This window comes from Crinia signifera, chromosome 11, assembly GCF_055691185.1.
Source record: "Crinia signifera chromosome 11, ASM5569118v1, whole genome shotgun sequence".
In the NCBI taxonomy this organism is placed as follows: Eukaryota; Metazoa; Chordata; class Amphibia; order Anura; family Myobatrachidae; genus Crinia; species Crinia signifera.
This window is the reverse complement of record NC_139227.1, coordinates 54,499,816-54,512,988: the sequence shown is the minus strand read 5'-3', so window position 1 is coordinate 54,512,988 and position 13,173 is coordinate 54,499,816. Positions and strand designations below refer to the sequence as shown.

Sequence of the window (13,173 nt, the reverse complement as noted above, 5' to 3'; positions counted from 1 at the left end):
TCACTCCAGGGAGTGAGATCAGCGATAACAGCCATAGCATCTGCCAAAGCCAACAACCAAAAACATTACATCTTGCTAAGCCTTGACGCAGAAAAGGCATTTGACAAGATAACTTGAGAACACCTTTATGGGGTACTCGAACACAGACACTTTGGTACGAGGTTTGTCAACATCATTCGGCTCTTTTACACCAACCCATCCACGAAATTGATAGTTAACAATCTAATCGGAGAACCAGTCACCTTACATAGGGGTACCCGCCAGGGATGCCCCCTATCACCCCTCCTGTTTAATCTCTCCCTAGATCCCTTACTGCGCCTACTAGACAATATGTCCTCTTTCCAGGGCATAAACATTGGTAACAAATCACTTAAAATCCTGGCATTTGCAGACGATCTCTTGTTGTTTTTTGGAAACCCTGAAACTAGCCTACAAGCAGTAATCTCAAAAATAGAACAATTTGGCACCATCTCGGGATTCTCTATAAATGTACAAAAATCTACGGCCCTATCCCTCTCCAACCAGACCTGTCCCGCTTGGGCGCGTCCACTCTAACTAACATGGGCCACAACTAGCATTCCATACCTGGGAGTCCGGCTCCCCAAAAACCTAACTTTGCTATATAAACTAAACATATCAACAATAATAGAAAAAGTTATCTCCGAACTCCGCCACTGGCAAGACCTACAACTATCCTTCCTGGGGAGAGCTCACCTCATAAAAATGATATCATTCCCAAAGCTACTCTACCCCCTCCAAATCCTCCCGATCATACTATCCAATAAAGATGAATCTCAAATTAATAGCGCCTTCCGAAGGTTCATATGGTCGGGCAAAAAACCCAAGATGAGTCTAAAAATCCTCCAAAAAAGCAAGAAAGAGGGAGGCATAAACTTCCCACACCTAGCACTTTATAACCAAGCGGCAATATGCAGATATATAAAAGACTGGCTAAATTCCACCAATAGTTATGCAAACTCGGCCCTGGAACAACAATTAATACCAAATCTACACCTTGTAGCCTTCTTACACATGGACAAAAGAAACATACCCCCCTTGATTAGGGATAACCCTATTTTGATGTCCACCAGAACAATATGGTATAAAATACGCAAATCATGGAACTTAAATTCTAAAAAATCCATACACCTCCCATTTCTGCGCAACCCAGCGTTCCAAGAGGGGAAATCGGGCCCCCCGTTCAATACTTGGTCAAATTTGTGGTTATCCTCAATCAAACAAATCACAAACACTGAGTCACTCAAACCCCTCTCCATTTCCCAGATTACGAACAAGTATACATTCACCAGTCCACACACATTAGCAATACACCAAGCACAGCACTACGCTCAAGCTGTTCTAAGAGACCTAACGAACAAGGATTGCTCCAACCCATTAGATGCATGCTTCCTATTACCCAACCAAACACCCAAACTTATATCCCTCTTCTACTCCACTATTAGGTCCCCCATCTTTTCATGTAACTTCTCCACAGGCATTCATAAATGGATTGAAATCTATCCGCATCTAACCTACCCAGACATATTAGAATCACTACAACAATCCCTACAGAATATGCCAAATATTTCCTATAAAGAAATGACATATAAAATATGCTACTGAAGCTACATTTCCCCATCGAGAGCCGCCCAAATAGGTATTACATCTTCACCTTCCTGCCCTAAATGCACACACACCCTCGTGTAAATTTGACACACTGCTTCTGGGACTGTCCTAAAATACAAGAATTTTGGGCAAAAGTCGCTGACTTTCTCAACCGCACAATGAAAATAAAGTTCACCATTTCCCCAGAATGGGCGATCCTGGGGGTTACAAAATCATGCATACACAATAACCCAGAAGAAAAAAGATTCCTCTCAATAATAGCTGGCGTGGCTAGAAAATCTATTTTGCAACTATGGCTATCACCCTTACCGCCCTCCATGCAAATCTTTGAGGATAAACTTTTCTTGTTTTTTAAATTGACATGGTTGGGGGCACACACAAACAACCAACAAACCCACAAAAAATTCCTCAATATATGGGATAACTACATCAAATCACTCTCCCCAGACACAACACGTCAACTACGCATATGTATATCCTGAAAACATACATTCCTGACTGACCCGGACGTCCAGTTCTAGACGATACAAAACACTGTCAGATCCTGGTACAGCGGAAAAATCTCCAGCTGAAAGCTCTTCAACGCAAGACCTGTGTGACCCCCGGAGACCCAGCGCAACCTCCTCTCTTTCCTTTACCCTCTCTCCCCATCTTCTCTCTATATCCCTCTATATTTTCCTCCTCTCACCTACCCCACAACCCTTCCAACCTTCTAAGAACCAACTCCCAATTCCCCTCCCACAATCTTTCCTCTCCTCTCCCCCCTTAAACCCGAAACCCCTAACCAAGTTCAAACTGCATTCCCCAAATTCTACCTACGTACTATTTCTGACACAGAAAACACCTGTGTGATAAACAAAACTAGGCTATGTAAAGTGTGTATTCACATGTACTAATGAAAATTCACACAGTAAGGATCATACCATATAGTAAGACAATGCAAATGTGTCGAGTTAAAAATGTTTATTACTGTTCAATTGTTAAATGAAAAACTTATTTGGTATACACACAGTATTGGAACACAGCAGATCTGCTCCCCCCAAACTTGAATACAAGAATTTAAGCAGATTTCACCACAGATGCATCACTCGATTACCAAAAATTCTGTAAAAGTGAATAATTAATTGTATTACTATGTATAACATAATGTCAACATCCACTGTACTCTTGCAATCTGTGTATCCAAAAAAATGTATGTTACTATATACAATTTGCTACCAAATAAAAATTCATGATTATTAAAAAAAAAACTAATAAGAAAGGTGTTTCACCACAGGTGATGGCAATCCTAAATTAAGAAGAAAGTCCAGAAGCAGAGCATTGTGTCCCTCCTGGAGAGGGTCATGTTGGGAGGTATGGGTATGCCCATAGTGCTGTTTCCCTGCCTCTTCCCCCGGCAGAGTCTCCTGTTTATCAGCGACTGAACAGGAGACACTGAGCAATATATTGCTAGCAATATATCTCCCCCGTGTGTACACCGCTATATAGCTAACAATCTCAGCAAGGTAGCACCTCTCATTACAGGGTGTGCAGTCTAGGGCCCCCATCTTCCCATATAACTGTCACATTCCCCAGATCACCTAGCTGGTACACACCTGTAGTCATTACTAACGGACACATTCCCCAGATCACCTAGCTGGTGCACAGGTGCAGTCATTACTAAAAGTGCCCATACACTAGTAAGATTTATCTTCAGATCTGGCTGGTTGGAACAAAAACATGGTTACGGATGAGTGACAGTTTGTCAGTTTTCCAGGATTTCCAAGCAAATGGTCAACTGTCATTTGCTCTCATCCATAACCATGTTTTTGTTCCAACCAGACAGATCTGCAGATACATCTGCGTGTGTATGGCCACCTTTAACTTTTCATCCGACAACTCCGGGACTAGGTCAGTGTTTAGGTGGCCATACACATGCAGATTTATCTTCAGTTCTGGCCGGTTGGAACAAAAACATGGTTATGGATTAAGCAAATGACAGTTGACCATTTGCTTGGAAATGCTGGAAAACTGCCAAACTGTCACTCATCCATAACCATGTTTTTGTTCCAACCAGCTAGATCTGAAGATAAATCTTACTAGTGTATGGGCACCTTTACTTTCTTCAAAAATCTCCAGGACTAGGTCAGTGTTACTATCCTCCGACGTCTTTGGGACTAGGCTAGGTCAGTGTTACTTTCTGACAACTCCAGGACTAGGTCAGTGTTATGGGCCCTACACACATAGCGATGTGTGTAGGGCGACCTGGCTATGCTAGGTCGGGCTGTGCTGCGCCGCTATCGCATAGCACACAGAGCTGACAGCCCACACACAGAGCAAGCTGTCAGCTCTGTGTGCTAAGCGAGCAGACAGCGCCAGTGTTCTCCGGTGGTAGAACCCTGCCGATGCCAAGATTGATGGACACTGTTCATCAATCTCAGCCAGCGACAAAGATGCGCAGGGACGCGCATTGCTGTCGATATAGCCCCCACACATACACCGATGTGAGGGCATTTTCTAAGCGACTTTGCCAAACTAAGCAAAATCGCTTAGAAAATGCCTTAATATTGGCATGTGTGTAGGCCGTATTACTTTTCTCTGACATCTACGGGACAAGGTTAGTGTTACTTTCATCCGACAACTCCGGGACTAGGTCAGTGTTACTTTCCTCCGACATCTACGGGACTAAGTCAGTGTTACTATCCTCCGACATCTCCGGGACTAGGTCAGTGTCACTATCCTCCAACATCTCCGGGACTAAGTCAGTGTTATTTTCCTCTACATCTCCAGGACTAGGTCAGTGTTACTATCCTCCACATCTCCAGGACTAGGTCAGTGTTACTTTCCTCCTACATCTCCGGGACTAGGTCAGTGTTACTTTCCACCAACAACTCCTGGACTAGGTTAGTGTTACTATCCTCTGACATCTCCAGGACTAGGTCAGTGTTACTTTCCTCTGACATCTCTGGGACTAGGTAAGTGTTACTATCCTCCAACATCTCCGGGACTAGGCTAGGTCAGTGTTACTTTCCTCCACCTTAACTGTCACATTTAGGGTGGCCAATCCCGGGATCGGGATCGGCGGAATCCCGGGATTTGGCCTCCAAAATGCCGGGATTTCAATCCCGGGATTGGAGATTCCAATCCCGGGATTTCGGGATTAGACTGCACATGTGCAGTCTAATGCCGGGCAGCGTCTGAGCACCCGTGATGAGGTCAGCTGTCACGCTGTGCAGGCCACACAGCGGAGCCGCCCACACACCCAGCAACCCGGCTTATCAGCACACAGCACACGCCCGCCCACCCGCCAAGCTACGGGACCACCCGAACAGCTACCCAGCCGCCCAGCCACCTACCCGCCCAGCTGAAGCTGCCCACCCGCCCAGCTGAAGCTGCCCACCCGCCCAGCTGAAGCTGCCCACACGAAGCTGTACACCCGCCCGCCCAGCTGAAGCTGCCCAGCGGACATACCTGCAGCCCACCCGGCTCCCAGCAATATCTGCACGCTCGCCCACCCACCCAGCACCCGCAAATGTAAGTTCTGTGAATGTGCAGGGTGGCCGGGGCATTTTTTTTTTTTCAAATTAGGGAAGCCAATCCCGGGATCCCGGGAATCCCGGGATTGAGCATTTTTCAATCCCGAATCCCGGGATTGAAAAAATGCCTCGGGATTGGCTTCCCTAGTCACATTCCCCAGATCACCTAGCGGGTGCACAGGTGTAGTCTTTACTAACTGTCACATTCCCCAGATCACCTTAGCTGGTCCACAGGTGCAGATATTACTAAAGCCATGTACACATGGCAGCGATATGAGCTATAATCGCTGGGAAAATGGTCGCTGGCGACCATAATGCCAGTGATGGGAGTGTGCCCAAGCGAGTGCGTGCTCCCGTTTTCAGCCCCATTCTAATCGCTGATTACCTCTGTGGCACCGCCGGCAGTGGTTCCCTTTCATCAGCGACCATCTCTGGTCGCTGACGAAAAGGAGAAACTGAGCAATATATCTCCCCCGTGTGTACGGGGCTTAACTGTTACATTTCCAAGGTCACCTAGCTGGTGCACAGCTGTAGTCATTACTAGCTGACACATTCTCAAAACTGCTGCATTCATTCCTACTATAGATCCACAGGTGGCCTGAGACACAGGAACCGGTGGTAGATCTTGAGGACATGTTTGGCCACCCCATGCAGTAGGGGATTAGCATAGGATTAAGTCCAACAGCTCTGGCTCACTTAGTCCTATTAAAGGGCTAGATAAGGACGGCTCGATCTGTATGTGTGGTGGTGGCACTGTGTCATTCAGAAGAGTTAAGTGTATATGTGTGGTGGTGGTACTGTGTCACTCAGTAGAGGTAAGTGTGTATTTGTGTGGTGGTGGCACTGTGTCACTCAGTAGAGGTAAGTGTGTATATGGGTGGTGGTGGTACTGTGTCACTCAGTAGAGGCAAGTGTGTATATGTGTGGTGGTGTCACTGTGTCACTCAGTAGAGGTAAGTGTGTATGGGGGTTATTCACATTTGTTCGATCCTCCGTGCATTCGCACGAAGGACCGATGTTGCGTGTCTGTGAATGCGCAGGCGCGTTTCTGCGCATGTGCAGACGTAGGGTGCGTGCACCCATGGCGAACTTTCGGTTCGCCGGGTGCACGCACCCATGAAGGCGTGCGGGGGGCGCCGGGTTGCCCCATCACCATATGGGAACACCCAGCATTCCATGGGCATTCCCATGAGACTGCTGGGCGTTCTCATGGTAATGAGGCGGTGACGCTGGTGTTGAGGGCAGGCAGCTGACATTACCGGATGTTAGCTGCCCGCCCATATCCGTGCGAGCATGCACGCATATGTAAGTGACTTAAAAGTAACTTTTATATGTGTGTACGCACCACATCTTTCGATGGTCGCCGACCATCGAAAGATGTGGGCGGTTACCCGAGGCATACGAATGGATGTTTATGCAAAACATCTGTTCGAGGGATGGGCGTGTGGGCGTCAGAAGAGTTAAGTGTATATTTGTGTGGTGGTCGCACTGTGTCACTCAGTAGAGGCCAGTGTGTATTTGTATGGTGGTGGCACTGTGTCACTCAGTATAGCTATACCCCTATTTATGCTGTATTTTATCAACACACCCTGTACGTTGCCTTGTAATTTGTTTTTTATTTGCTATGTATGGCACTGCGGACACTTTGGGGCGCCTTATAAATAAACAAACTACTACTAGAGGTAAGTGATTATATGTGTGGTGTTGACACTTTGTCACTCAGTAGAGGTAAGTGTACATATGGAGCACCTCCCAGCCAGCATGAGTAATCACCAGTGTGGTGGTCGTACAGTGTCACTCAGGAGAGGTAAGTGTGTAAATGTAGTGGTATTGTGTCACTCAAGAGAGGTAAGTGTGTATATGTGTGGTGGTGGCACTGGGTCACTCGGTAGAGGTAAGTGTGTATATGTGTGGTGGTGGCACTGGGTCACTCAGTAGAGGTAAGTATGTATATGTGTGGTGGTGGTGGTACTTGGTCATTCAGTAGAGGTAAGTGTATATGTGTGGTAGTGGTACTGGGTCACTCAGATGTAAGTGTGTATATGTGTGGTGGTGGCACTGGGTTACTCAGTAGAGGTAGGTGTGTATATGTGTGGTGGTGCCACTGGGTCACTCAGTAGAGGTAAGATTATATGCAGTGGTGGTGTTACTGGGTCACTCAGTAGAGGTAAGTGTGTATATGTGTGGTGGTGCCACTGGGTCACTCAGTAGAGGTAAGTGTGTATATGTGTGGTGGTGTTACTGGGTCACTCAGTCGAGGTAAGTGTGTTTATGTGTGGTGATGGCACTCAGCAGAGGTTAGTGTATATGTGTGGTGGTGCTACTGGGTCACTCAGTAGAGGTAAGTGTATATGTGTGGTGGTGGTGGTGGTACTGGGTCACTTAGTAGAGGTAAGTGTGTTTATGTGTGGTGGTGGTACTGGGTCACTCAATAGAGGTAAGTGTATATGTGTGGTGGTGGTATTGTGTCACTCAGTAGAGGTAAGTGTATATGTGTAGTGGTGGCACTCAGTCAAGGTAAGTGTTTTCTCACCTCCATGAACTCGATGCTGGACCCAGCATGCTGCCTGAAGCAGAGCAGGAAGTTTTCCTCTGTTGGTAGAATCTGAGCCAACTATGAAGAGAAAATACAAATGTACAGTACTCCACTGTTCCTGGGCACACTCACACCTACACTAACATGCATACAGTTCTGTATTATACTCATACCTACACTAACATGCATACATCTCTGTATGGGATGCGGTGGTATTGTCAACCCGACTTAGGTCGACAGTCATTAGGTCGACAGGGTTCTATGTCGACATGGATGAATGTCCACAGGTGTCTAGGTCGACATGAGACAAGGTTGACATGGTTTTAGGTCGACAAATGCGTTAGATCGACATGGGTTAGGTCGCGAGGTCAACATGGGTTTTTCCACAGTTTTTTGAGCCGACATGTGCCGACAGGCGGTATTTCATGCCCTACCATCCACTAGGGTGTGGTGGGAGAATAAACTAGTGTGTCGAGTGCAGCAAGGCACCGTGCCCGAAGCATTGCGAGCAAAGCGAGGGGCTGCGGTTGACTTCCAACTGTGTCCATGTCGACATTCAGGTAAAAAAACAGTGAAAAAACCCATGTCAACCTGTCGACCAAACCCATATCAACCTAACGCACTTGTTGACCTAGACACCTGTTGACCTTCACCCATGTCGACCTAGAACCCTGTCGACCCAACGGTGTCGATCTAATGACTGTTGAACAATACGATCCACACCCCTCTGTATTCCACTCACACCTACACTCACATCCATACATCTCTGTATTACACTCATACCTACACTTACATGCACACATCTCTGTATTCCACTCACACCTACACTCACATCCATACATCTGTGTCACACTCACACCGACACTCACATGCATACATCTCTGTATTACACTCACATCCATACATCTCTGTATTACACTCACATCCATACATATCTGTGCCACACTCTCATCCATACATCTCTGTATTGCACTCACACCTAATCTCACATACATGCAAACATTTCTGTATTACACTCACATCCATACATCTGTGTCAAACTCACACCTACACTCACATCCATACATCTCTTTATTACACTTACACTCACACCCATACATCTCTGTAGCACACTCACACCTACACTCACATCCATACATCTCTGAATTACACTCACACCTACACTCACATCCATACATCTCTGTATCACACTCACACCAACACTCACATTCAAACATCTCTGTGTCGCACACACAACAACACTCACATCCATACATCTCTGTATTACACTCACACCAACACTCACATCCATATATCTCTGTGTCAGACTCACATCCATACATCTCTGTATTACACTCACACCTACACTAACATCCATACATCTCTGTATTACACTTACACTCACACCCATACATCTGTATCACACTCACACCTACAATACATTCAGATCCATACATCTCTGTATCACACTCACACCTACACTCACATCCATACATCTCTGTATTACACTCACACCTACACTCACATCCATACATCTCTGTATCACACTCACACCAACACTCACATCCATACATCTCTGTGTTGCACTCACACCAACACTCACATCCATACATCACTGTATTGCACTCACACCAACACTCACATCCATACAACTGTATCACACTCACATCAATACATCTCTGTATTATACTCACACCTACACTGTTATGACCGTAGACTGGGAACGAGGAGTCAGGCGTGAGCCCGGAGCCATGACCGCCGGTTAGGACGGCCAGAGCAAAACCCTACATTCACTCTGTTGAGTACCTCTGGCAGATGTCAAGCCCCTGCGAGTGCTAGTGTTCACCTGTGGCCGCCGCGTCCGAAGGAGCGAGTTTGGCCCGCTCCAACCCCGATGCAGCCAGGTCTTAGGATGGGACAAGGGGCTAGCGATCGTCAGAGGTATGCTCAAGAGGTAATCTGACTACTGGGCCTAACTGGAGATGACACCCTGTCTACCGGCACCAGGCCAAGGACGGGAATGCGACCCAGTTGCAAACACAGGAGGAGTGATAGGGGGAATCTCCAAAATGCAGGAAAAAACACAAACATACAAATCCCCAGAACGACTGAAGCACTGAACAGAGATAAACCTGCCTGACAGGGCTCTAGCGGAGGAAGAGGAAACGCAAGAGCAGTCCTGAATCAGCCCCACTGCTGACGGAAGCCAGCAGGGCTAATAGATACTGCAGGGACCTAACCCTAAACAAGGAATGGCTGGACAGCCAAGAATATAATAACACAAAAGATAAGGCAACTTGCCAACAATGAAAAATAAGAAACAGAACCAAGCTCCAAAGGAGCACTCACGTGACCCCAGAAGGGGGAGCTGGGCAGACTGGACTAGGGGAGCAGGGTAGCTGACCAGAGACTCAGTGGAACAGAATCTGGGAGCTGGAACCGACCAGGATAGCTGAAGAACTGCTATAACCGGCGCCATCTTGCTCGCAGCCATCCCTTAAAAGGGATGGTGCAGAAAATGAACAGGCGCCGTAAAGGACCGGCCCCCCGACTCCTAACTACCATCAGGTAGCAGAGCGCGCGTCCCTTGGCGTCCTCTGTTGCCTGGCAACCGCTGAGCGGCTGCAGGGGAACGCCGAGGACTTCTCCCCCCGTCTGACTGACGGACAGACGCGTCACTCCGCCGGGCGGAAGTGACGCACTGGCGCTCGGAGACGCCGGGGGGAAGTGCTGTGTGCAGCCCTCCAGCACCAGCCCCGGGCGCTCGTGCTGCTGACATACACTCACATCCATACATCTCTGTTTCACACTCACATCCATACAGCTCTGTGTCGCACTCTCACCAACACTCACATCCATACATCTCTGTATTACACTCACATCCATACATCTCTGTATTACACTCGCATGTATACAAGTCTGTATTACACTCACATCCATACATCTCTGTATTACACTCACACCTACACTCACATCCATACATCTCTGTATTACACTCAAACCAACACTCACATCCATACATCTCTGAATTACACTCACACCTACACTCACATCCATACATCTCTATAGCACACTCACACCAACACTCACATTCAAACATCTCTGTGTCGCACTCACACCAACACTCACATCCATACATCTCTGTATTACACTCACACCAACACTCACATCCATACATCTCTGTGTCACACTCACATCCATACATCTCTGTATTACACTCACACCTACACTCACATCCATACATCTCTGTTTCACACTCACATGCATACATCTCTGTGTTACTCACACCAACACTCACATCCATACAGCTCTGTATTACACTCACACCAACACTCACATCCATACATCTGTGTCACACTCACATCCATACATCTCTGTATTACACTCACACCTACACTCACATACATGTATACATTTCTGTATTACACTCACATCCATACATCTCTGTATTACACTTACACTCACACCCATACATCTGTATCACACTCACACCTACAATACACTCACATCCATACATCTCTGTATTACACTCACACCTACACTCACATGCATACATCTGTTTCACACTCACACATCTCTGTATTACTCACACCTACACTCACATCCATACATCTCTGTATCACACTCACACCAACACTCACATCCATACATCTCTGTGTCACACTCACACCAACACTCACATCCATACATCACTGTATTACACGCACACCAACACTCACATCCATACATTACTGTATTACACTCACACCAACACTCACATCCATACATCTGTATCACACTCACATCCATACATCTCTGTATTACACTCACACCTACACTCATATCCATACATCTGTGTTTCACAGTCACATCCATACAGCTCTGTGTCGCACTCTCACCAACACTCACATCCATACAGCTCTGTATTACACTCACACCAACACATCTGTGTCACACTCACATCCATACATCTCTGTATTACACTCACACCTACACTCACATCCATACATCTCTGTATTACACTCGCATGTATACAAGTCTGTATTACACTCACATCCATACATCTCTGTATTACACTCACACCTACACTCACATCCATACATTTCTGTTTCACACTCACATCCATACAGCTCTGTGTCGCACTCTCACCAACACTCACATCCATACACATACACATACAATACATTCAGATTCATACATCTCTGTATCAGGATAAAGGTTCAGAGTGCGCTACCAGAAATTACACAATTTTTAAAATACAATATGATTTAATGTAAAAAATGCCTCAAGGGAAACATATAAAAATACAGAAGCTTTTTTGTTGCAGCAAGTGTTTGTTATTCCATTGGTGACACACTCACATCCATGCATCTCTGTATTACACTCACATCCATACATCTCTATATTACACTCACACATACAATACATTCAGATTAATACATCTCTGTATCACACTCACACCTACACTCACATCCATGCATCTCTGTATTACACTCACATCCATACAACTGTATCACACTCACATCAATACATCTCTGTATTATACTCACACCTACACTGTTATGACCGTAGACTGGGAACGAGGAGTCAGACGTGAGCCCGGAGCCATGACCGCCGGTTAGGACGGCCAGAGCAAAACCCTACATTCACTCTGTTGAGTACCTCTGGCAGATGTCAAGCCCCTGCGAGTGCTAGTGTTCACCTGTGGCCGCCGCGTCCGAAGGAGCGAGTTTGGCCCGCTCCAACCCCGATGCAGCCAGGTCTTAGGATGGGACAAGGGGCTAGCGATCGTCAGAGGTATGCTCAAGAGGTAATCTGACTACTGGGCCTAACTGGAGATGACACCCTGTCTACCGGCACCAGGCCAAGGACGGGAATGCGACCCAGTCGCAAACACAGGAGGAGTGATAGGGGGAATCTCCAAAATGCAGGAAAAAACACAAACATACAAATCCCCAGAACGACTGAAGCACTGAACAGAGATAAACCTGCCTGACAGGGCTCTAGCGGAGGAAGAGGAAACGCAAGAGCAGTCCTGAATCAGCCCCACTGCTGACGGAAGCCAGCAGGGCTAATAGATACTGCAGGGACCTAACCCTAAACAAGGAATGGCTGGACAGCCAAGAATATAATAACACAAAAGATAAGGCAACTTGCCAACAATGAAAAATAAGAAACAGAACCAAGCTCCAAAGGAGCACTCACGTGACCCCAGAAGGGGGAGCTGGGCAGACTGGACTAGGGGAGCAGGGTAGCTGACCAGAGACTCAGTGGAACAGAATCTGGGAGCTGGAACCGACCAGGATAGCTGAAGAACTGCTATAACCGGCGCCATCTTGCTCGCAGCCATCCCTTAAAAGGGATGGTGCAGAAAATGAACAGGCGCCGTAAAGGACCGGCCCCCCGACTCCTAACTACCATCAGGTAGCAGAGCGCGCGTCCCTTGGCGTCCTCTGTTGCCTGGCAACCGCTGAGCGGCTGCAGGGGAACGCCGAGGACTTCTCCCCCCGTCTGACTGACGGACAGACGCGTCACTCC

General features: G+C 47.0%; 1 protein-coding gene across 3 annotated transcripts in view; it reads right to left on the bottom strand.

The window, feature by feature from the left end:
- CALB2 (calbindin 2) overlaps positions 1-13,173 on the bottom strand; it is a 234,397-nt gene that overhangs the window by 111,318 nt on the left and 109,906 nt on the right. For all 3 annotated transcript variants that reach the window (XM_083164866.1, XM_083164867.1, XM_083164865.1), the window contains one exon: positions 7,675-7,755. In XM_083164866.1, the coding sequence (XP_083020992.1) occupies positions 7,675-7,755 (81 nt within the window). The remainder of the gene's footprint in view (positions 1-7,674; positions 7,756-13,173) is intronic.